The sequence below is a fragment of the Carassius auratus genome, chromosome 10 (genome assembly GCF_003368295.1).
Source record: "Carassius auratus strain Wakin chromosome 10, ASM336829v1, whole genome shotgun sequence".
Classification (NCBI taxonomy): domain Eukaryota; kingdom Metazoa; phylum Chordata; class Actinopteri; order Cypriniformes; family Cyprinidae; genus Carassius; species Carassius auratus.
The window spans coordinates 18438294-18464784 of record NC_039252.1 but is presented as its reverse complement, the minus strand read 5'-3'; the positions used below and the strand labels follow the sequence as shown (position 1 = coordinate 18464784).

At 35.9% G+C, this 26491-nt stretch overlaps 1 protein-coding gene across 7 annotated transcripts; it reads right to left on the bottom strand.

Annotated features, from left to right (window-relative positions):
* Positions 1–3756: 3756 nt before the first annotated feature.
* LOC113110166 (zinc finger FYVE domain-containing protein 16-like) lies at positions 3757–26491 on the bottom strand. 7 transcript variants are annotated; one of them, XM_026274200.1, is made up of 18 exons: positions 26426–26491; positions 24657–24770; positions 21662–23604; positions 20010–20106; positions 14924–15100; positions 13713–13852; positions 13415–13628; positions 11426–11548; positions 11188–11343; positions 9828–10052; positions 9622–9704; positions 9200–9304; positions 8964–9114; positions 8103–8183; positions 7858–8020; positions 7174–7279; positions 6902–7078; positions 3757–5854 (listed from the first exon to the last, which is right to left on the bottom strand). In XM_026274200.1, exons 2-18 carry the CDS (start codon positions 24724–24726, stop codon positions 5696–5698), a joined length of 4170 nt encoding a protein of 1389 aa, XP_026129985.1. In that variant the 5' UTR covers positions 24727–24770; positions 26426–26491; the 3' UTR covers positions 3757–5695. The 7 variants fall into 7 exon arrangements, with proteins under 7 accessions (XP_026129985.1, XP_026129986.1, XP_026129983.1 ...); XM_026274201.1 differs by lacking the exon at positions 26426–26491 and adding an exon at positions 26079–26341 and having other exon boundaries at positions 24657–24759; XM_026274198.1 differs by lacking the exon at positions 26426–26491 and adding an exon at positions 26079–26340.

The window sequence follows — 26491 nt, the reverse complement described above, 5'->3', positions numbered from 1 at the left end:
CAGCCGTTTACATTGAGTACAGATGCGTCTAATCTAGCTATTGGTGCTGTCCTGTCTCAAACTCAAGATGGTAGGGAGCGAGTTGTTGCATACGCTAGTCATGTACTTACCTCGACTGAACGAAAATGGTCCACTTATGACAAAGAACTGTGGGCAATTGTTTGGTCATCCAGACATTTCCGTCATTACTTGAGTAACAGCCCTTTTACAATAGTCACCGATCACAAACCTCTTGTTGGCCTGAGAAAATTGAAATTTGATATTGATCCCACGGGACGTAGAGGTCGGTGGGCTATGGAGCTTGATCCGTATGAATGGGTGATCATCCACAAAGATGGCAAGAGCCACACTAATGCGGATGCTATGTCTCGTATTCCTGTAGATTCATCCACGACTCCAACACCTCTCACACAGACAGTATCTATTCAAACAGATTACTTGCCCCTCACTTCTCAGACTGATGATTTTGTTGGTGTAAATGGTACAGAAATTCAGCCTAAGGTCGAGTCACAAATTTGTCTGACCGAATGTGAAAGCAATGATGGTTTGTCTGAGTCTACTGTGCAGATGCTGTGTACGTCTTTGGGTGAGGAGGACAAGGACATTGAATACTATCAGAAAACAGATGCTTTGCTCTCTCAGGTCTCTAGTTGGGTGGAAAATCATAAGAGGCCCAATCTTAGACAAGTAAAGGGGAAATTGAGACAACTTTGGTGGCAGGTTCCCCGTATGGTGTTGAAGGGTGGAGTCTTGTGTCGTACAGCCTGTAGTGCTCCAGGTAAACCTCAAACTTATCAGGTGGTCATTCCTGATGTTCTTATTCAGGACACATTACACTATTTGCATGGTGATCCCTGTTCTGGACACTACAGTGCTGAACGTACGCTGAAGAGAGCTCAGAGTTTGTGTTTTTGGCCAGGAATGAGAAGTGCCATTGAACAGCATTGTGAGTCGTGTGAAGCTTGTGAATCTCGGAAAAAGCCTGTTCCTCAGCGAAGGGCACCTCTTCAGTCTATTAGTACTGTACGACCTTTTCAGTTTGTGTGTACTGATATCACAGAACTGCCTGTCACTTCCTGCGGTAACAGGTATGTGTTGGTGGTGCAAGATCACTTTACAAAATACGTCAACGCATATCCTATGGTGGACCAAACAGCCAGTACAGTGGCACGGTTGTTGTGTGACCGGTACATACCTGAACACGGTGTTCCAGAGGAATTGTTCTCTGATCAGGGACGTCAGTTTGAGTCTGAGATTTTGCAGGACATCTGTAAGAGATTGAACATTAGTAAAAAGAGAACTACACCTTACCACCCTCGTGGTAACGGAATGGTAGAACGGTTCAATAGAACATTGAAGGATCAGTTAGCAAAGGTTCTTTTTCAGAGTGGTGGTGAATGGGACCAGTACTTATCTGCAGTTGTACTGTCATTTAATGCTACACCTCATTCTAGTACCGGGTACTCGCCGTTCTTCTTGGCCCATGGTCGTGAACCTCGTTTACCAGCACACATGTACCTTGATTCTCCATCAGATGGAGCCGTAAACACTCCGCAGACTTATGGTTCAGCTCTAGTCAAACGTATGGAAACTGTGTTTCGAGAAGTGCTTAACACTAGTGCAGATCAGAGACTTAAGCGTGAGTACTACTTTAATAGGTATGAGAAATTCAGACCCTTTAAAATGGGTGATCTGGTGTGGATGAATGATCCAACCACACAGAGGAAGAAACTTGAGCCAAAATGGACAGGACCATATCGGGTGCTCACGGTGGACATGGCAGGTATTCTTTACACAGTGCTGAATGTGAAAAATGTAAAGGCAGAACCTAAGGTAGTTCACTATGAACGTTTGAAGCCCTACAGGTCTAAGTGGACAGAACCAGCACTTACTGCTGCATGGGATGGTCAAGATAAGGACGAAAGGGTTCAGGAGTTGAAACCATTTTACACAGCTTTATCTGGGTCAATCCCTTTGACTTCAGGAGGGCTGTGGGTTGGTGAAAAGGAGGCTCCTGTACTCTCTTCTGTTCCTCATGTACGTAGGCCTTCAGGTCGCATAGCGCAAGTTCCTCGTGCTGTGCAGCAGCCACCTCAGTTGGTTGAACATACCTCCTCAGTAGGTGGTGAACCTTTGTCAAAATGTGTAGTCACTCGTTCAGGGCGTGTTATTAAAAGGCCTAGGAAGTTTTCTTGTTAAAATAAATGAATGAATAAAAATTGTGCATAAATTGTACTTTTGTTATTGGTTTGAAGTTTGCTGTTTTACAATGTACAAACACTTGCATTTTCATACTAGGTAACTTCTTTGTCTGCTCAAAGAGCTGTGATGGAGAGGAGGTTTAAGAAAAAAAAGGCAGAAATACAAGGTGATAAAAAATTTTGTACAATAGTGGGACTCTGTTTGACATTGTGATATGGCATGTTATATTTCTTATGTTAACTGTGACCTTTCATAATGTGAGATTTATTTTTTGGTATATTTGAAATGAGGACATTTCTTTTGCTAAGGGGGGAAAAATGTGAGATTTATTTTGATTATTTATATTATGTGTAAATTGTTATACAAGTAGGATTATCTGATTGGTTTATGTATGTGACGTGAATGACAGGTTGGCGCGATGACATGCGCAGTGAATTGGCGCGAGGACATGCGCACTAGTTGTCAAGGGAGAACAAGTCTGTAACGCGAGCTGTGAGTTAAAGTTCAATCCTGAGCTCTGTCAAATAAAAGACAGTAGAGTTCCAGTTAATGTGTATGCCTGCATTATTTCGACGGACCCATTCTCAAGAGACGGAAGTTTCCTCCTATGGTCATCAGCCCCTCTTACATTACCTATGCATGAACCACATCTCTTGCATTATCAGTGTTATGCATATTGCATACCACCTGTTAGAGTAATAAACGGCAAAATTGATTAATTCTGTATCTCTTTATTTGTACATCATAACGCACTGAGGTTAATTTGTACAGTTTACAATAACGCATATTAAAAAGTAAAGGGGTCTGTAACTCGCTCGTTGACGCGGAAAATGTGTAGGTTCTGCACCAATCCATTTGTAAATTGCAGGTGAGACTCGAGAGATTTATCATTTTTAAACTGATCAGAGGTGTACGCTCTGACACTACAAACAAGGTTAGAAAACACATTGGGGAAGGTTACGAGCGGCAGCTCTTTAAGATCATCCGACAACTCTTTGTGTTCGTACAGATGGAGTTCGTTGATTGTCTTGATTTTTTTCTAAATACGGCATCTTTGCTTCCTTGTTGAGTTTTTCTTTTTATGTAATCTTACATTTGATCTGTATGTCATGTCACTTTCACTTTTACTGATAAGCGTGTCCTCAAAAATGGCCGCGACTACCCAGAATGCAATGCGCAGTGACGTAGTTCCTCAAGCTCTATTGGAACAATAAATGTGGATAAAGCATCTATAGCTAAGAAAACAGAATGCAAAAACATTTAAAGGACCTGTAGGTTCAATTCAAAGTTAAGACATTACTGGCACAGAAATTCATCTTGCCAACATACAAATTAATTCAAAATACGTTTTGAGTCATTGTGTATGGAACATACCTTTGCTTGTGTGCCATGTTTAATGTTCACAAAGTCTTTACAAAACTAAAACACTTAGAACTATAATGCGAGCAGTAAGTTTGCAGCAAATCCCTTGCCCATTTACAAAACCTCACTTCATCTAAATGGCAAAACAAAAGTCTGTTAGAAACATATCATAAACGAGCACGAGACAAGGCATTTGCATACTTATAAAAGTTTTATTCTACATGAGATACATATTAGAAATGAATGTTGTTTTGAAGAACATCCTTAGGTCCCATACCAGATCATTCATCAAATAAATCTGGTTTTCATGAATAAATAGATATACATTACGCAAACTGGTAAATTTCAACAGCTTTTTGTAAAGCATAAAAATACTGATGATTTAATTGATCAGTAACAGTGAGAAAGTAATTTAACTCCCAAAATATTCCACAAAGCCCAAATAAGGATCTGAGATGTCTATAAAATGCTCAATCCTTCCACAATAATCATGTGTATCTTAAGTACATTTATATTTGGTTTGTGACAGAATTATAGAAGCCTTCAGATTATTTTAATATACCAGTCAATGTATCAAATAAACAGATTCATCACTGCTTATGGTCTGTTTTATCACCATGAAGAAAAACTGAAGAAAAAATAAGAAACAATCACTCGCCCTGTAATTTGCTTTCACGAACCACAATAAAAGTGCATTTGGCAAGTTAATGAATTTAGGTTTTGTTAAGCTGCAGCCTTTAAAAAGTAATGATTTCATAAACTTGACATTAATATAATCAGAATTCATTTGAGGAAAAAAAAAAGCTTTGTTTTGCAGGGTTGAGGTACATTTTAAGCTCAAGGTAAAATTATAGGATCACAGCCTAGAGAAAGAACTCAAGGTTATTGCATTTATAAAATAGCTACTTAATTCAGAAACGCCATCCGGCATATTTCATAATTCTTCAATCTGTCAAACAGTTAAAGATATTTTAATGCCTGGAGTATATTGAGGACATTTGTCAGCCTTGTTGATTCGCATTATTGTGGGTTGACATTTTTATTGATTTATTAAAAATCATTGAAAGTGTTCAGATGTGTTGATATTAGGCCAACATTTAAAGCTCTAAGGATCCTTCAATTCCTGGCTGGACACACCAACAACACATTTATAGTGTTAACAGATGGGGCTTGTCCACTAAAATAAACTAATAATAGTAAAATAAAGCCATTTAAAGATCTCAATAAATGAGCTTTTGTTTAATTAATGCAGTAGTGTGAAAATAATTAAATAAATGTTAAAGCAAAGCATTTCATTGAGATCATCCTATCGTCCTTTACTCTGAACTTTTCCGGTAAATATAATATCTGGTTTGAAACAATGTTTTCACAAGCATTTCATTACGTTTTTTGGGGGTTATAATAGCAGAATGTATAATAATTTGTAATTTCAATACCCTATAAAAATATCACTTTCAATCAACACATGAACTGTCTGCTCCAAAAATAGTATTTAAGCTTAATAAAAGCTTAATCGAATTAGCAGATGATTTCATCTTTATGTTTTAAACAATCAACCCGAGGCGCATTTCATCCTGTGTATTTTACAGATCGAGAAAAATTACTAATCAGAAGACGCAGTACTTAAAAAAAGTACAATAATTAGTACATAAAACGTTCATATGGATTCTTAAGTCCACATGAAGCTACTTCATATGGTAAATTATGATGGATGGGAAAAACAGATTCCAGCACAGAATAAAATAGACTTGAAGAAACAGCACTTCATATGCTCGGTTGCAGTGTGTGTAATCAAGTAACGATTATAATTACCAGTATATCTGACATTGTAGTCATACATAAACAATTCTGTTTGCATTCAAACTAACATTCACTGATCAGCATCAGACCCTGGAAACAAGACTGAAGAAGCAAACTTCAGTGTAGTTCTCACATTTTTATTTTTGTTGCTGATCCAGGACCTTTTTCTTTATTCTAAAGGATCGCTAATACAGGGATCGCCCCCTTTTCCTCTAAAATGCATCAAACTCTCCATACCTTGTCAGAGATCAGATACGGAGTCTGTCTATCTGTCTGTGATTCATTGGTCTGACGGGTGCCTGTGGCTGGAAAGTTTGTAAGTCTCAAGAGTTCAAATGCTCAGTGAGATGAAGAAGAAAAACTCCATGTCCATGGCCTGATGAGGGACGCAGGAGCTTCCTCCGTGGATGACAGGAATTAGAGCCCCGTCCAGATCATTCATGTACTTCTGAGGCAGGAGGCGGCCACCAGAGCCAGCCTGGTACTCAACCTATAAAAATACAATGATTCTGCTAAATATTGGGATTTTAAATGGGATTAAAAAAGGCTCGAAGTGGATCAAAAAACTTGCTGTTCATCAAAATGCATTTCTGGTTTTAGGTTTTAAGACAACTTTGATGAAAGGTTTAGATCCACTTCAAATGTTTCACATTTTTAACATTAGATTAAATATATTGCATGAAATATCAAACAAATTAGAAATATTATAATTGCAAAATTTTATATTTGCAATGCTAAAATGAACAATTACTATATTTTAAAATGTAAAATTTGTAATATTAATATCTTTAGAGCAACTTAAACTAGCCATGAATATTAGTAGTGCAATTTTACAATATTATGTATGGTAACACTTTAGAATAATGGTCCATCAGTTAATGTTAGTTAACTATTTTAGTTGATGTTAATTTCAACATTTACTAATGCATTATTCAAATCATGCACTGTGAATTAACATGAACTAACAATGAAAAACTGTATTTTCATTAACCTTAACAAAGATGAATAAATACAGTAATAAATGTATTGATCATTGTTTGTTCATGTTAATTAATGAATGAACTAATGGACCATTATTCTAAAGTGTTACCCTATACACACACACACACACACACACGTGCATCTCAAAAAAATGTGAATATCTTGGAAAAGTTCTTTATTTTTTATTTTTTTATTTTAAAAAAGCAAACTATCTTATTATAGATTCGCTGCACACAAACGGAAATATTTCAAGAGATTTTTGTTTTAATTCTGATGGTTATGACTTGCAGCTTAGGAAAATGTAAAATTCAGTATAACAAAAAATTTGAATTTCAAAAATTAAGAATTTTTCCCATGATATTCAAATTTTTTTAGATCCACCTGTGTGTGTGTGTATATATATATATATATATATAAAAACATAGAAAAACCAAAGGAAGCCCTTAGAGCTGCTCGTTTGTTGACAATTCTGATCTTATAAAATGAGCAGGTTTTAGCCTGAGGTGATGTTGTTTAGTCAACACTGCTGTGTAAATTAGCAGCCAAAATAATTTACCATGTCTGAGTCGGTGGAGACCCGGAGAGCGAGAGAGTTAAACCCATTGGCCATGAGCACAGAGAGATGCGGACAGAGAGCAGCGCAGCTGGCCGTGGCGATCTCTCTCTGAAACTGAGCCGATGACGTGAGGACGGCAGACAGAGAGACGTCTGAAGACTTCAACAGATAGAAGACCTGATGGGAGTTAGGACATTCATTTGTGAAATCGACGTGGAGCAGAGGTGACATCAGTAAAATCCCTTGTTTGGCAGACGTCATGCTGTACTCACCTCAGTACACCTGATGCTTCGGCCGTCCATCTCAAACTCCGAGTCTTGCTGGATCTTGACACTGGACACTCCTTCTAGAGACTTGCCATCCACCGGACTGGTGACTCTGCAAACATGCAAACACGTTATACGTTATACAGTCTTAGGGGAATTAAATTTGACCTGACACAGCATCTTAACAGTCACAGAATGAATATTAAATGGTGCTTAATTAATGCAGAAAACCTTTTCAAGGTCACTGGCAGCAGCAGCCAAAAAGATCAATAGTGATTTATCATTCAGTACAGTATTGGTCATACAGAACCTCCACAAGCAAGCATCTGGTGAGAACATGCACTACTGGTCAAAAATCTTTTTTAAAGTCTCTTCTGCTCACCTATGCTGCATTTATTTGATAAAAATAGTGAAGTATTATCACAGTTAAAAAGAACTGTTTTCTATTTGTAAATATTGATGAAATCAGCATAACAGAATGATTTCTGAAGGATCACATGACACTGAAAATACAGCTCTGATCACAGGAATAAATTACATTTTAATATAATATTAAAATAGAAACGTTATGTTAAAATAGTACAAATATAACCGCATTTTGATCAGATAAATGCATAAGAGTCCTCTTTCAATAAATCTTAAATACTCCAAACTTTTGACAGTGTTAATGTCGTGATAAATGGCTGGTACCCAGTGTTGACAGGTGCGGTCCAGTCCACCCAGCGTACATTCACGTTTTCCCGTGTCTCTTCCGAATCTGCCTTTCCACACGGGATCTGGAAGTCTGTCTGGTCCCTGAGGGCCTGTCGCAAACCCTCCATGGTCTCCGGAGGGATTTGCACCATTAACCCGTCTAAAGATGAAGACGGACAGCTTGATGATTAAACGTTTTGATCGGAGGAAGTATTTGAAAGCGATTTGTGTGATAGCATTACCTTCCACAATGCTGGATTTGGCAATGAATCCTGATGAGGCTTTCAGAGCACCGTTAAAAACCACAAAACTAGCTCCAGTCACTGCAAATGAAAGACGAGGTCCGGTGAGACATCCACTAATCACATTACATAACAAATGTTACACAACCAACAACTTAAGAGTGGTTTCACACTAAACCATTTGGTGCTGACCAAAGTACATTTGAAAGTTTGGTTTTCCTAAAGATTTTGATAATATTAAATAGTTGCATGTTGCAAGACAAGACTTTCAATTTAATATTAAATTATAATCTAAATATTTTTGTGCATACAAAAGCAATTAAAAACTTTTTTTCATGTTAATTCAATCAAAACATTAGGAAAACATGCCTTTATTATTTTCCACAAATATATATGTAGGTAAAATAATATGTATATTATATATATAAAATTAAATGTATACAGTGCATAAATTATGTAAACAAACTTTGATTTGGGATGCAAATTTATTTATTTGACAGCCCTAGTATTGTGCAAAATTTTTGTGCATATAAATAAATATGATTAAAATAAACGTGTTTTCTTTGCGTTTTTTTAATGTCAAAAACACTGATAAAAAAGCATGGGTTATTTTAAATGTAAATTGGAATAATGCATTTCATGTAAAGTAAAAAAAAAAAAAAAAATTCTATTTGTGTTAATTTAGTCAAAATCACTGGGAAAAACATGCCTTGATTTTCATTTGATATTTAGATTTTGCATAAAATATCTACTGGACTACAATGGCTTAGAAGGATTGAAATGTTGGTCCTTCTGATTGAAAAATAAAACCCTTTTAGGACATTCAAGAGAAAACATATGCTATAGCAGTGACTAACGAACCTCTCCTGGTTTTTCCTAGTTTACTGTTGGCTTGCGTCTGGTAGCTTCCATCCTCGTTCTGCAGGCAAACCAGGTGAGAATCGGCCTCAGTGCTGAAACAGGCGCCGAAACTGATCACGTGCTCATTAGAGGAGTTCACCACCTTCAGCATCTACAACAGCCAGAACAACACAACACCTTCAACAACACAATAACACTGAAGCCTGACTGCTGCACAATTCAAACATAACTCTGACCTCATTAAACCTGGACTTGGGAATGTCGATGTAGCTGTTGCCCATCTCCATGTGCACGCGCAGATTTTCCACCACCGGTAAACTGTACTGGTAGTTCCTCAGATCCTGTGTCAGAATCAGCAAATCACAAGAATGAAGGTGGATAACAATTATTTGGCGTTACAAAGCCTAAATTGACAATTTGCTGAAAACGTACACACCCTCAGAGTTTGTTTCTTCATTAGATTTCGAGAAATGGAGCATTGCATCAGTTTAAATTTCTTGAGAAATCTCTGCTTTGCATTAATGTACAATGCAATAATGTCAAACTTTGAACTTTGTAACAGACCCAAAACTTTTGAACAACAGTGTACATTTTTAAACAATGCATTGCAAACTCACATGACACTCACAATACTTGAGGGATAAATGTGAACACGTACTGTAAGCAGATTCATGATGGTGTGTCCCGTCTCTTTAAAAACTGAGTCACGGAAACGCACGCTCACCAAAGTACAGGGATACACTGTAACAATAAACACCACATCACAAGACTGGAGGAGAGGGTGCTACGAGCTCATATTATATCTCTTATTTGACAATATTTGAATAAAAACAGTGTCTAAAGGATGTTTTAATGAGGGCTCACCATTGTATTGCACCCCCAGAGCGAGCAGCAGTCGGAGGGGAAACACTTTAGCCCAGGGAACCTCTAGTTTCTGGATCAAAACACCGCAGAGGAACGAGACCTGCGGCAGAGCAAGACCATCCAGCGGCTGAAAGGTTGGAGTGAAGAACAGGACGCCCCCGTGATCTTTACTGCCCAGGAAACTGTCAGTGAACGTCACATTTCCCAGGTGCTCGATGAACTTCCCTTTGGTGAGAAAATTAAGAAAAAACAATATAAATATCACTCAATTACATCCTGAATATTTAGTGGTTTTATTAAACAGATAAAATATCATGCAACAAAATAAACATTACAACTAAATATTTCTGCTGGTATAAATATTTTGCTACTAATTTATCAGTACAGCAGTAAAAAAATCTTGATTTCTAAAAGTCAGAAAGAGAATGGAATATGAAAACTAACTATGACTGTTTTTGTCTCCCCTTTAAGGCAAGACACTATGGATGAACAGGGTAGTAATTTCAAAACTAACAGATATCACCAAACATTTTCAGTTGATAACTGATTACACATTAAGAACCGCAAACATGTTTTGGTATGGTATGTTTAAATATGCAAATTATGCATTAATTAATAAAATATGCACTAATTTGCATGCATTTCTAGAAACAGATTTTTATTATCAAAACTTTTGTTTAGGACAAATTCATGAAACTTTAACAATTTAGTCAATACATAAATATATGTGTGTTTGTGTACACACACACACACATATACATATATATATATATATATATATATATATATATATATATACATACAATATATACACTATACAATCCACCCCCCCAAAATGCATTTTTATTTATTTATTTATTTTTTTTCAAAAAGTGCTACAGTACAGAAATGGCACTGTATTAATTAAAACATGGATAAAAAATATTGTAAGAGTTGTAAGTTATTCTTTAATAATAATAATGATATTACTTCTAATGCTAATAAAAAAAATAATTAAAAGTAACAGAAGTTGTATTATCATTATTATTGATATTATTTTTAATTTGAGAAGTACATCATTTAAGAAAAAAACTGCCAGAAAAATAAAAAAAACATGGTTTTAGATATAAAATGTATAAAAACTGTAAAGTTTGGTGTATGTCAGTGCAACTGAAGTCGAGCAAAATGTCATTTTTTAGAAAACAGCTTTTAAAGATATGCATTGTAATTTAAATGTAGAGACCCAAAAGTAAAAAGTTGTATTTCTTTTCTTTAAACTAGTCTGAAACATCACGTCATGAAAAGCCAAAAATCCTAAGATCTCAAAACCAACTAAGCACAATGTGTTTGTCTGTACTGTGAAGTGTTTTGTGTGACGTACCTTTCTGTGCATCCTGGTATAAACTAATGTACAGACTGAATACGTCTCTAGGCAGGCTGTTCTCCTCTGGGAGACACTCGATTATAAACACCAGCTCCTTCTGGCCCACTCCCTGAAGACCATTAGAGCTCAGGCACCAGCACCTCTTCCCAACATCTACAACACAGACATAGAGAAGGCAAATGAACAAGCTGGACATGATCACACATTTTAATCAGATTGAGACACCGTGACATACATGTGACGATCTTGACGTTCACCAGTAAATTGGCATTGAGCACAAAGGTCAGAGGTTGTGGGCCTCCCTCTTCCAACAGCAGGAATATTTGGCAAGCAGCAGGACGTTCCTCAACTAATACATCTAGAATGCAAAGACAGAAAACCAGTTCAACTCCCTCAAGAATCAGCAACAGCAAAATGACTCGTGTGAGGTCACAAAAAAACTACCGAGATGGAAGCAGCTTCAGTTAAAGGTAGTAAGAGACTTTGTCATTTTATACTCAATCAGGATATTAACTGACTTCTGTAAGTAAATAGCATTCTGTTGTCATCTATAAAGCCATACGTGGACACATCTGGCATTGCAATAGAGCCTGAGAGCATGAAATGCAAAATTTCTTATCGAATAGTCTAATGTATGTCTAAAAAACACCTGTTTAGTGGGGTTTGCCAATACTGTCAAAAAATAATATCACAATATTTCATTCAATATTGATTTAATGCAACATTCATTTCATGCCATTCCTGGAGAAGAAAATGAATTCCACATATTTGCTAGACTTCGAGAAGAAATTGGAATATAATTCAATTATTTAGAATTAAACTACAGAATTAGCTGCTTTTTATTCTTTATTTATAAATGTTTTTTTCCCAAATTTTGCATTTCTGTTTCATCAAAAAAGTTGTGTAAAGAGGCAAATTCTTCAAACTTAAACAACAATATAACTACTTATTTCCAGCAAAAAAAAAATGTTATTTTGTGTTAAAGTTTTCTTTTTTTTTGGTCAAATTAAGTGCTGCAGAAATTTTATACCGAATTAAGACATGGATGAAAATAACAATAATAATCCTTAAAATAACAATAATAATATTAATGATGATAATGAAAAGTAAAGTTTTATTGTTGTATTATTATTATTTTTTATTTTTGAGAGGAGAAATATATTATACTGATATATTATTGTAATTATTTACTCAAATTGAACCATATTTTTATTCTGGTTGGTCATTGCGAAGACTTTTGAGTTGAGTGTGTATCTGACACTAGTTTTTTATGAAAGGATGGCAAAAGTGACCGCTTGACTCAGAGATGAAGTACATGAGTTCATGTTCGAGTTTATTTTCGATATCGTGCATATTAGGGCTGTCAAAATGGCTGAAAAACTAAATTTGAATTATAATTCAATTTAAAAGGCATAATTTCAGTTAGGAGGACAAAAGCTTTTGGCTTAGGGCAGATCGAGCAAAACATTATGTTTCTTCAAAGCATAATAAAATAACACGACTATCTTTGAAAAAAGTGCATAATGTTTAAAATAATGTTTATAAACCATATATATAAATAATAAAGTTGCTTAAAATTTTTTTAAAGAAAAACAGCACAATGCATATATGCATTCTTTATTACAAATGACCGGAAACCAATCACAAGAGTAGGCTACTTTCTTAATTTAAAACATGAGATACAGTGGGATGGGGGAAAAAATGCCATAAAGTGTTGAGAAATGTTTTTTTAAAAGTTGAACTTACATTAATTTTCCATGGCTATCTAAACGTGCTGGTCTCTTGAGCGAGACGCGAGTGCAATGCTGATATATCCCCCTCTAGAAAATGTGATAAATATGCATTTGTGTGAATGGCTTAGTTTCAGTTTTGACGTAAACAACATCTTCTCTACACTGATGCTCTCGTTTTCTGCAGTATATTAAATGAACACCGTAGCAGCGCCGCATCTAGTGGGTTCAAACTGGATAGGATAACATAAGCATTCAAATGCAATGACACTTAACATCGTCGTCGCATTTCATGCACCACAGATAAGGGGCAACATTTTTTGCATCCGAATGTGGATTTATTTCATTTTTTTAATTCAACAAATATTCAATTTTTTTTTTTTTTTTTTGGACAACACTAGTGCATTCATTTTTTGGGAATAATATTGATGTTGACTTATCGAGCCCAATCGAAATGAGACTATCCTCTAGTTTAAGCCTTTGAAAGTGCTCACCCCCATCTTCCTCCTCTCCTGTGGTAATGAGCAGAGGAGGCAGACCTTCATCATCCTCTGGCACCAGACTGACCGCTCTCTGCACACAGCTGCCCACCGCACAGAGCAGGCCGTAGTCCCACGGGCCTCTGACGGGTGGACGGCTCGCCTCCACAGCGCTGTCAGAACTTCCTCCTGCGCTCTCATCACACTCACCAGGCAATATAGCATCAGGCTGAAAGACAGCAGATCAGTTAATGACTTCAGCTGCCATTATCAGTTCTCTCCAGCATCAGTTAAGAGGATTTAGCCGTCTCACCCCCGGCGGGTCTGGTGTTACTGGACTCGACTCCTGAGACGATCTCCGGGTCTGTACACAGAGTTTGGTGGTGTCTGCGACCTCACCGTTCGGCAGGATACCATCAGCAAACCACACATGCTTCTGCTCACGTGGAAAACCTACGAGAACACATGGAGCAACACAAACGGCAACTTCAGGATAAGGCTTGAAACAGGGTTATTGTTGTGAACTAAAACTAAAATAATATAACTTAAACCATTTATATATAAGTTTGTTACTTGAAATAAAAGGTTAAACTGAAAATAAAATGTATATAAATATCTAACATTTCAGTTAGTTGCCAATGCATCATTGCATTCTTATTTTATTTCACTTTAAAAAATGCTAAAATAACTACAATTTAAATAAAATGAATAACTATACAGACAACTATGACGAAAATAAAACACATTTACTAAAACTTTTAAATTTAACACTAAGACGGTATATCAATGACACTAAAATAACACTGACTTGAAATAGGTGTATCAAATAAAATATCCATGATATTTGGTGTGATGAAGAGGAAACTATTTTTTCTGTTTTCTATATTTTTTTTACACCAATTACAATACCGTTTAAAAGTTTGCTTTTGGTTTGGGTCAAATGTTTAATCAAAAATACACTAGAATTTGTGAAATATTATTACAATTTAAAATCACCTTTATTTATTTGAATACATTGTAAAATGTAATTTATTCCTGTGATGCACAGCTGTATTTTCAGCATCATTCCTCCAGTCTTCAGTGCCACATGATCTTCAGAAATCATGCTAATTTGCTGCTCAAGAAACATTTCTGATTATTATCACTGTTGAAAACAGTTGTGCTCCTTCATATTTTTGTGGAAACGGAGCTGCTTTTTATTTTTTCAGATTTTTTTATGAACTCAAAGTTAAAAAGAATAGAACTTATTGGAAATCTTTTTTAAAAAACATTTTAAATGTCTACTAATGTGCCACTTTTGATCAATTTAATGCATACTTGCTGAATGGAAATATTTGGTAAAAATCACCCTGACCCAAAACTTTCACATAGTAGTGTACAGTTAACACGCTAACCTAGTCTAGTACACTATATGATACGTAGTGCATGGAAATTTGGGACGCAGACACTCTTTCATTCATGAACTAATTCTATTAAGTGGACGTCACTGAGAGCTATAACTCTGGCTCAGAGTGCAGTGCGTACCGTCATTACCGGGGTGTTTGAGGACAGACACGGGGACCATGACGGTGGGTGGGGGAGAGTTGAGGGTGCCGGCGGCGCGGGCCTGCTGCATGGGTGGTATGGTGGAGCAGTACTCTGATGGGATGTTGGGATTGGGACTGGGCCCAGTAGGGCTCATCATTCTCTCATGGGCTTGAGCTGCACACAAACACACAAAATCAGCCATTCCTAAATCAGTCTGTACAGTGTGGTGAATGAAAGGTCATGCTGGGAGAGAGAATGAGTGAGAGAGAAAGGAACAGTGGGTACATTTTAGGCTTCTCATTAAAGGCTGTGCAGAATTTTAGTTAATCGGACCCCAAAATTTAAGTAATTGCTAATGAATACTTTTGTAAAATACAGTACTTCATATCTTGACTTATGTAATGAAAGAAATCTAATATGTAAGCATCTAATATCTTATACGTATCGATCTTAAATTATTTTAAAATTAATATTCTGTTTTATGCAAACATACATACTCAAACATAAATAAATTCAGCAAAAAATTCAGACATCATTTACTCAAAGTTTTATGACTTTCTTTTTTTATTCTGTTGAACACATAAACAGAGTTTTAGCACAAAAAGTTCCATAAACGTATTTAGAAAATTCTTCCCTCCAGTGCAGCACAGTGAATACGATTCAATCTGTTCCTCACTCATCTAACTTCTGGATGACTTTCAATAGCACACTGGCAAATATGAACTACTTTTATGGTGCTTTTCAGAGATTGATAACCCCTGGTTTATATTTTATGGAAAGAAAAGCGACAATGTTCTGCTTTTTGTATTCGATAAAACAACATGAGACTTATAAGTGCATTACCATCATCTATCTCTCAAATGGACCATTGACACTTCTAACTGAGATTGTAGATAGAGTGTGAATGGTCCATTTGAGAGATAGGTGGCAGTAATGCACTTATAAGTCTGCGATCCGCCGTAAAGCAAGAAGAAGAAGATGCATGACACGCCGGCTGTTGACGCACTCAGGACAGTTCGGACATTGTGTGAATCAGAGGTAAAAAACAATATAAATACTGTTCAGTTTCTTGCACAGACTGATCGTTTTGTGTCTTTACACGCCAATGTATCATCAAGAGCTGCAGAGTTTAATTTTGTTTTGTTTGTGCATTTTTTTTACTTTCAAAGCTTTGATTCCCATGCACTTCCATTATATTACTGACAAACTGCAATGGTTTGAGATAAAAATCTCTGTTTGTGTTCTGATGAAGAAACAAACTTACATTTTGGGTGAACTATCCCTTTAATGATGAAAATTTAAATTTTGGGGTGAAGTGCCATTTTAAATGCAGCGAAAGAGCAGTTCAAATGTCAAATATATTTATAATACACTACCATTCAAAAGAATAAGGGGAGTAAGATTTTGTTTTTTAAAGAAATTAATACCTTTATACAGCATTTAATATCTGTTCAAAAGCGACAGTATGTTTAAAATGTCACAAAAGATCATTTAAAATAAATGCTGTTATTTTGAATGTTCCATTCATCAAATAATCCGGAAAAATAAAATGCATCACTGTTCACAGAAATATTTTCAACATTGCTAATAATCAGAAATGTTTTTTTGAGCAGCATAATATAATGATTTCTGAAGGATCATGAAACACTGAAGACTGGAGCAAATTACATCTAAAAACATATTCACATAAAAAAAAAAGTTATTTTAAATTGCAATAATATTTCACAATTGTACAACTTTTTTATGTTGCTTGATCAAATACATGCAGCCTTGGAGAGCAGTAGACACTTTTTGGAAAAACATCTTAAAGACTCCAAGCTTTTGAATGGTAGTGTATATATAGTAAGTCCACTCAAATATTTTGTTATAATTGTCTATTGTCTAGTATTGTAAACCAAATGATGACTAAAGTCCAAAGTACAAACTTCAATCAGCTGAGTAACATTCTAATAAATCAAACATTTACGAGCAAGAGTGGTTTATGTCAATCACAGTACTGTTGATATTAAAGTGATGGGCACGAGCCACCAAACCAAATTTAAGAAACAGGATGTCCAATGCAGCCACAGTCTCATAGATGCTCATCGACCTGACTACACTGGCACTGCCTGTGACACTCACAAACAAAACAGCTAGAAGCATGGAAGCCGAATATGCTGGCTCCCTGTAAAAACAGCTACAACAAGATGACAGATGGGAACCATGAAGCCAAGAACCAGCAGGACAGAACGTCCTTCAGCATGTGGAAACTCACTAAAGACGGTGCCAAAAAGTTACAAACTTTAAGAGTTAACCAAATAAAACAATCAATTATAGTTTGAGCCTCAAGAGGGCTCGATTTCGATTCAGTTCAGTGAGCTTACCTCATCCTAAATTAACTCTCTTCCAGGTTAATCATGGTTTGCATGCTAGTCTCCTAGGATCGTGTTAGTGAGCGCCGAGCGAAGGAGGAAGTGTCCCCCTTGCTGTTAAGCGAGAGAGAGTCTGCGAGTGAGTGAGATGGAGGGAACATCCTTGAGCCTCTCTCATCCCGGACGGGGCGCAGCTCACTTCTGCAAGCTCACACTGAGTTGTCGTCTATCCTGGAACAAGCAAACGTCTCTGGCTACGAGTGCAAGCTCAGTCAGTCCGTCACACACAAGCACAGAGGTCGTATTAAATGGCTGAGAGTGGTGATAAACCCTCCTCGCCTGAAGACGAGATGTGTGTGTGTGTGTGTGTGTGTGTGTGTGTGTCTCTATTCCTCAACCCAGAGAGTGAATGAGAGAGAGTGTCACGAATACTGCACCAGGTGGGTCCTATACCAAACACACACACACACACACTCAAGGACACGCACCAGAGCCCTGGCTCCACCCAGCCCTGCACCAAACACTGTGAGAACTCATTAATGTCCTTTTTAATGTGCAAATGGACCGCACGCTCTCTGTGCCATAGACCTGCAAAAACAAAACCAAAACCTTGATCTTCTCCATTAATTCAGCCTTTGAAAAATAAAAGAGCTTCAGATGTTTGGTCCACAAAAAAGTTGGACATAAATTAAAAGGATACGGGATCTGTTTGTTTTAAAAGGGACGCAAGTGAGCCAGTGCTATTACTGCTGACTGAAACTAAAAAAATTAAATAAAAACAAAAAAAAAAGAGGTAAAGCTTGAATGAAATAAAATACACTAATGAGATTAAGAACTTAAAAATGCTCCCTTGGCAATTAAACAAAATACTACTAAAATTAATTAAACTGAAATATACATATTTTTTTACTAATAAAAATTACATTAAAAATTACTAAAACATGAACATTCAAAATTAAAAAATAAAAGCTAATTCAAAATATTAATAAATACTATTAGAGTACATAATAATAAATTAAACCTAAACTAAATCTGAGGATACAAAAATAAACACAAACTATTTATTCATATTTACAATAATAATGCTAAAATAGCACCATCATGACAGCATTGCATCAACTAAGGATATCAATGTCATTAAAATAATAAAAGTACATTATTAAACTATTGTATAAAAAAGCCATTAAAACATGTATGAAGGTTAAAAAAACAGTCATAATACTGTTGATTTACACCAAAAAAACATACATACAATAATAGCTCTATCGGCATCCACATTCATAAACAATAACATTATTCTAATTGTAGACTTTACTCCTAGAAAGTTTTGTGAATGTGACGTCAACATGCGATTTAATGTTTTTAGCGTTCATTAGATGAAAAAGAAATCATTGAAAATGATTCCAACTATTTTGTTTCTCAATGTTGTTATCGCTTTATTTTTGTGTGGATGCTACTGTTTTCTTAAAGTTAGAGAGTTTTGTTTTTTTTACTTTATGGCTATAGTTATTGTTTTTTTGTGTAAATGCACCTTTAGTAATCAGAACTCAGAACTAATAAAGACTGATAGATTTTCTAAATTTTTAAAATTGTTCTATATTTAAAAGAACAGAGTTCATATCATATCGTGGTCGACTGATATATCACAAAGGCCGATATATCGGCTGATGTTTGGCATTGTCCTGCCGATACGTTTTTCTGTTTGATCTAATAATCAGATAGAACTGTTACAATAACAAATACAATACAAAAGAACAATACAAAAAGTATTATAAAGATATAATGCTTTTATATTATTAGTAATAGAAAGGCAAACATTATAATACTATCTCGTTTGCATCAGGATTCAGCAAATACGCATTTATTTCATTTAAACAAATCTTTGAATGACTAATGAATATTTAGTTTCACAAACCTTGCAGATTTGGGTTACGGTAAAATGAGTATTACCTTGGCTTAATTTGAAGAAAAGAAATATGATTCCCAATGCACAAAACTTCCCAGAATATTGAGTGCCCTGTTGGTAACAGTGTTTACTATCTTTTTAATTATATTTCAATTTAATATTTATTTTTACAGTACATTTTTCTTTTAACGTTTTCATTACTGTTATCGTTTTACGTGCAAATGGGCCTTTGGAGTCAATTACTTCTCAGACATAACTAATGCATACTATGTGAATCAAACAAAGCTCTTTCAAAGATTTAATGCCAATATCACAATACTAATACAATAAGTGCTTTCAAATAGTTCTCCCTCAAAAACTAATTTTATCAATCTAATTTCTGTTTACCACATAACAGCAGCTAAATATAAACCATCTGTGGCTTTAGTTCATGTAGGCCAAAGTGTATAAATGGGTCAATCAAAATGAATCAGCTTTTGATTCCCCAGATCTTTACTGATGGACTGGAGTGGTGTGGATGACTTGTGGATTATTGTGATGTTTCTATCAGCTGTTTGGAGTCTCAATCTGACGGCACCCATTCACTCCAGAGCATCCATTTCTGAGCAAGTGATGCAATGCTACATTTCTCCAAATCTGTTCCAACGAAGACACAAACTGGTGAGGACATTTTCAGCAAAATGTTGTGTTTGGGTGTACTATCCCTTTAATGTTTGGTTGTTGTAATGGATGTTTTAAAGGTACAGTATATTGAATCCACTGGAACATATTGAATTCATTTTTATCAAGCCAGCTGGGGAGTATATTAAAGTGGTTTAGCACTCACCTTTCTGTATGGTAGCATGGCAGATGACACAAACCCTGGCCTCTTTATCCAGATACTTCAGTCTGCATTTGCGGTTGCAGCAGTTTGCACAGTACACCTGCAAAGCAGACAACATTATTCACTCAGTCACTGAATAAACGCAGTACTTCATCCGACATAAATCTGGAGAAAACCCTCTGGTGTCCTTTAGCACGTTTTATCTATTGGCCCAATATGTCTTGAAAACAGAAACTCAGTGCTGCAATTCAAGCGGGAAACTATATCAACGCTAAAAATACATTCTGCTGACCCAGTAAATCTGCCTCTATATTTAGCACCTCCAGAGAAAAATAAACCACACAATGACGTAATAAAACAAAAGACCTCGCATGAATACATAAAATGAGTACTTCTGCTGTCTAAAGCAGCGGGCTACAGGTTTAAGGCTTTCCTGTGATTATAAATAAACGAGAACACAATGACACAGACCTCAACGCAGCTGACTGCATGTTAATTCATTGATTCACACTGCGGTTATTTGCCTTTCACCTCCAAAAGTCAGGGGACACTCAACTACTACACAAAGTTACAAAGTCACTTTCAGAACTGAAGCAAACACATTACTAAGACTCTAATTATGTTCACGTATACAAAATAAACCCTGACAGGGTTTATTTTGAAATGATGACTGTCTGATTGTACATATATTGCTTATTATGAAGATACTTACTTGAGAAATAATTAATGGACATTAAATATTGATCAGTGTTTAAACAATTTTTTTATGTGAAGAGAAAGAGTACGGAGTAATATAGCAAGTAATTCACCATCCTGGGACAATGGTCAATTATACAAAATTTCATTAAAACTTTGGGGTCATTGAGATTAAAAAAAAAAAAGTACAATATATTTGTTAGACTGTTTTATAATAATATGTAGGTAAAATCGCTCAGTTCAGTTTGTAACATGCAGCTGTGGTCAATAAAAGTAATATGCATGCACTAATTAGCACTAAATCTTGAGTTGTTTTTTTAGAGACTCTTTTACCAGACAATTACAAACATCCATGTTCACATTCATATAGTGCAGTAAAATACACATAAAACCAATGCAGCAAATTATTATTATTACAATGTATTTTATCAAAATATCAAATATATATCTACTACAGTTAAAATTGTATGTTAATGTTAAAGTCAATGTTTTTGAGAGAAGACTCTTCTGCTCAACAAGACATTTATTTGATCAAATTACAGTAAAAACATTGATACTGTGAAATAAATACTACAATTTAAAATATCTATTCGAATTTCAGGGAGAATTTTGAATGCATTTTATAATGTAATTTATTCCTGTAATCAAAGCTGTATTTTCAGCATCATTCCTCCAGTCTTCAGTGTCACATGATCCTTCAGAAACTATTTTAATATGCTGATTTGCTGCTAAATGAACATTTATTATTATTTATTATTTTCTGAAACAGGTGCATCTTATTTCAGTGGAACACTTGATGCATTTTATTTTTCAGGATTCTTTGATGAATAAAACATTTTTAATGCATCCTTTCAAAATAAAAGTATTAATTTCTTTTAAAAAATGAATCGTAAGACTCCATACTATTTAAAATCTTTCAAATAATTGTTGGTACTGACACTGAGGGACAACAAACTCACCTTCCCACATGCTCTGCAATGGTGTCTCCTCTTGGTAAAGGTAAACTTTTGCTCACAGTTCATGCAGTTAGGAGCCTCAGAGTCCGGGACCCACGGAGGCTGCTTTGACCCCAGATCCTCGGCCTCGTGTCCTGGTGGATCAGGACTCTCTCCTGGGTACGGTGGAGGCTCTGAAAGCTCATCGTGGCTGTAACTGGTATCATATTGCTGATAAGAAGGGGGTTCACAGTTATTTTCATCTTGGTAAGGAGAAACCTGTGAGCCATTCTCTGAAGAAAGGCATGACACATCGGGTTCACCATGACCAGTCCGGTGTCTTTCAGATGGAGGCCGTGCGCGTGCGGTTCGGTTGGACAACTGCTTTGGTCTCGCCCCGCCGTAATTTGACTCTTGGTGAGGGGTGCAAACTGACTGAATCTCAACAGGGCTGGTTGCATTTTCATGGCTAATAGTTTGTGTGGCGTCTGTCCTCAGCGGGCTGCTGTCCTGAGATGAGGAAGAAACGTTCGAACCTTCGCTCTCCTCCAGATATTGAAGTGAACCATCGCTCTCAGGAGAAGCAAACGTCTCAACTTTGCAGCTCTGCAGCTCCTCGTCTAAAAAGCCTTCCACGTTTCCGTTCAATTCTGAAAAGCCGTCATCTGCGAATTTTTCTGCGTCGGAGTTGATCTCCACACCCTGACCCATCAGAAAGGCGTCCAGCTCCTCGTCCGTGACCATCATCACAGTCTGGTCGCTTTCAGGAAGGTAATCGTTCACGATACTTAAATCGTAGGAGTAATTTGGACTCTCTGAATAGGGCGGAGAAGGAAACTGTTTTTCTGTCGGTGACAAATTGCGCTTAAAGTTTCTTTCAGGGTAATGGCCCGAGACAGCAGTCGCTCTTTCTGTGTTCGACATGATTTGGACAAGCTCAGGTTCATCTTCAGGTGAGGAATCAGGTGTATTGGAGGAGAACGGTGTTGAGGGTTCTTCTAACGGAAGAATTAACTCTTCAGCCTCTTGAATCGCTGATTTTTTTTCCAGTTCAGCCACATCTTTGGTTTCAATCACTGCTGCCTGTGGATCTAAAGAGGCCACAAGGGATCCACACATAGAGACAGCCATCGGCAAGCAAGATAGTGAAGTTTCCTTCTCCAAGGAGGGACTTCCATCTGGATCCTCTGGAGTTTTAACACTGAGATCTTCAGGTAGTTGTGTATCTGTTAAATCCGGCTGGAGCGACACAGCGTGATCTTTACTGGTTGCTGAAACAGCTTCATCTGTAGCTTGAGGATCTGAATGACTAACTTCCTCGTTTACTGAGACTTCACATGGAGAACTGTTCTGATCATTGGAGTTTGAGTCTTCAGGACTTTCAATTCGACTGCACTCCAAAGGAGTGATGCTACTTAATCCATGAGGGTCACTAACAGTCGGTAATATGACATCTAGCAGGCTGAATGAGTTGTAGTTAACCTCAGAGTCATGTTTTGGTAATTCACCGGCGTTGGAAGCATCTTCTGGACAAGAGACTACAGGACTCTCGAAATCCACTAGCAGCTCCTCGTTAGTTTGTTTCTCAGGAACGTCCAGTTCTTTAAAGTCCTCCTGACTATCAGCTTGCTGGAGGTTTGCAGAACCCGTATCATTCACCAGATCACACACCGGCTTCAAGGAGCGGTCTGGACAAGGAGGAGCCGAACTTTTAATGCCTCTGCTATCAACGGAGGACAGGAGGTCCACACCTGTGAGCGGCCGTTCATTCGAATAAGAATCTTTCTGGTTAAAGGTAATACTTTGTGATGTAGGTCCATAGTGCAGGGCATTGACATCTGGGAGTGTTTGCGAGGCCGTTTGTTGCTCTGGTATGAAGCTCTGAACGTCCAAATGGTGACCAGGAACGATTGTGGCGTCCAGAGAAGGAGGGCTTGTTAAAGTGGTGGTCTTGTTCTCAAGCTCCTCTAAAAATTAAGTAAAACATCATATTAATTTATAATGTAGCTAACACGAAAACATCAGCCATAATTAAACAACCAGAATAAATGTTATGATACCATAAAACTCACATAAAGATAAGACGACATAGGATATATATTGTTGCACATTATATATTATGAATAACACATAATATATGAGATTTCTCCAGTGAAAAGTTTAAAATAAATATTTATTTTTGATGATTTTGAAAGAAGTCTCTTATGCTCACCAAGATGTTTATTTGATTGAAAATACTGAAAATATTGTGTTAATATTTTTGTAATTTAAAATAACTTTTATATTTAAATATATTTTTTAAATGTAATTTATTCCTGTGATACAAAGCTGAATTTTAAACATCACTACTTCAGTTTTTAGTGTCACATGAACCTCAGAAATCAGTCTAATATTCAGATTTCTCAAGAAACATTTATTATTAATATCAATACTAAATGCTTCATATTTTTGTGAAAACCATGACTTAGTAGTGTTCCTAGGTTTGGGGTAAGTACGATAAAAAAAAATGCAATAATAATAATAATAATGTTACTAAAAATGTCTATTTCAAATAAACGCTGTTATTTTGAACTTTCCATTCAAATAATCCTGAAAAATTTAATTAACATCTTTCCATGAAAGTATGAAGCAGCAAAATGCTTTTCAAAATAGATAAAATTAAGAACAACTATTATTAATTGAGTACCAATTAATAATTAATAATAATTTAGCAGCAAATCAGCATATTTCTGAATGATCATGTGACACTCAAGACTAATGATGCTGATAATTCAGCTTTGTCATCAAAAGAATAAAACAGAATTTTAAAATATATTCAAATAAAATGATAATTTTAAAACTACCAACTACATACATAAACTATAGGATGCATGCACATTATACAGAACGTATTATCAATTAAATGAATGGCAAAAGTGGTTGAATTTACATCAATAGAGGAATTGTGTCCTCCTCACCAGTTGAGAAGTGCAAAATTAATATTTATTACTTAAATACCATTAAATCAAAAGCATCAAACCTGCATTGAGTTCAAAGTCATCCAAAAGCTTGTCCAGGTCACAAACAGCAGCCTTAAAATAGCTGTCCATCCTAGGACGGGGTACGATACGCCTCACTTACCCCTGCAGAGAAACTGGAGCAGTTAAGAGAAAGTTAAAAATTACACATTTTTATTAATATAACAAATTTATGTCTCAGGAAGCTAACTAGTGAATACTTGGTAGTTACTGAAAATAATAGACAAAATAATAAAAAAAAAAAAAACAAGCTGTTGTCTCAATGCTTCAGTAAAAATAAGCAAAAAGTGGAGAAAAAATATGTATTCACTCACATTTTTGAACATACTTGAAAGTGCAAGATCCAAACCTCAATTTTTATAATTCATGACTGAAAACATTTTGTAATATGATTTTGAATTTAAAATGGTTTTCAAAGGATTGATTTTTAGATTTATGTTTTTAAGTGATATATAATTTCTGATGATTTCTAAAGTGTGATCGAGAAAAAGGCAACAAAGGTCAGGACTCCTGTTATGATGTAGGTTTTTGAGGTGCCCTTTTGCCATAAATTAAACTATTACTTTTCCTACATCACTTTTAGCAAAAGAGATTGGTAAAATATCTATTTAGGAGTATTAGACCTTTCCAACGATATATAGTTTGTCATGATTAGATTAGGATTTAATTGTAATATAGTGAAGTAAACATAGACGTCCCACCGAGGGGCCAGGTGGCAGTTAACGGGTTAAATCTGAAGATTTGTATAATTGTAATATTTAATATTTTAAACATCTAAATTCACAATAACAGTTTTGGATGTTTACTTTGCTGTGATTTATTGTGAAGTGAAAAGTGGAAGTGTGATTTCATAAGATCTGTAGTGCAAATCAAAGATTTGACAAAAAAAACATTATATATAGCAATACATTTTAACCAGGAAACTATAAATACAAACAAAATATACTGAATTAATTCACTCAGACTATAGTAAATATATAGGATTTCTGTCTTGAGTTTTGTTTCGAAAGAGCTGTTCATTACGTTATTCACCTAACGTTAACGTTAACTGTTTAACGTTTACTTAGTGCTTATTATTTCAATATTAATAACAACATCCTTATTAATCTAAGATAAAGTCTCGAATGATCCATTTGAATATAATGTAACTTACTTGCCTACTGCACTGTCAGAAACTAATAAAGCACAACATTCAAAGCGTTTCAGCACACAATAATAACGCTTTCATAACTCCAAAGTATCAAAAATAAATAGTAACGTTACGTCAACTTACTATTTTTCATAAAGTTGTATTAGCTGTTGAGTTATCCTTAGCGATCTGCTAACTAGCTTCTAGCTGTTAGCGTCTAATCACACACAAACATAAATACAACCCAGGTGACTGGAATATTATTTTTATGACATCTTTCCGCTTCATTAGCTACCTTAATATGTGTCATTTCCAGTCGTCTTCGTTTGTTGGCTGTGTTCGGCTAAAACGTTAGTGTATTTCACTGTTAGCAGCTAGCTAATGTTTTCTTTTTCCTCAGTAAATTCCACAGTCGACTGCGCAAGCGACCATTTCCAGCCGGCGCAAGAGTCGCTGTTTAAAGGGGACGCGCATTATTTTTTGACTGACCCTGTTTAGAGTAACGTCATGTTTAATTTTCAACAGGAATATAAAAAAATATAGTGAGTAAGGGACTGAAGTACCGCGTTTGCAACGGACTGTATTGCTGTTTAACAACTCCGTCTTTTCGAAGAGAAAGAAGAAGATTAAAAAAAAACTTACAGAAGACAAATCCTGCATACTACAGTTTTGAAAGTTGTGACTTCGCTAAAAATCACGTGATCTTAC

Excerpts from the sequence above, each read along its gene's own strand:
- LOC113110166 (XM_026274200.1), bottom strand. The coding sequence starts at position 24,726 with ATGGACAGCTATTTTAAGGCTGCTGTTTGTGACCTGGACAAGCTTTTG. Across the intron at positions 15,101-20,009 it reads CCATGCTACCATACAGAAAG|CTCAAGCCCATGAGAGAATG; the intron begins GTGAGTGCTAAA and ends GTTTGTGTGCAG. Across the intron at positions 13,629-13,712 it reads TAACACCAGACCCGCCGGGG|CCTGATGCTATATTGCCTGG; the intron begins GTGAGACGGCTA and ends GCTGTCTTTCAG.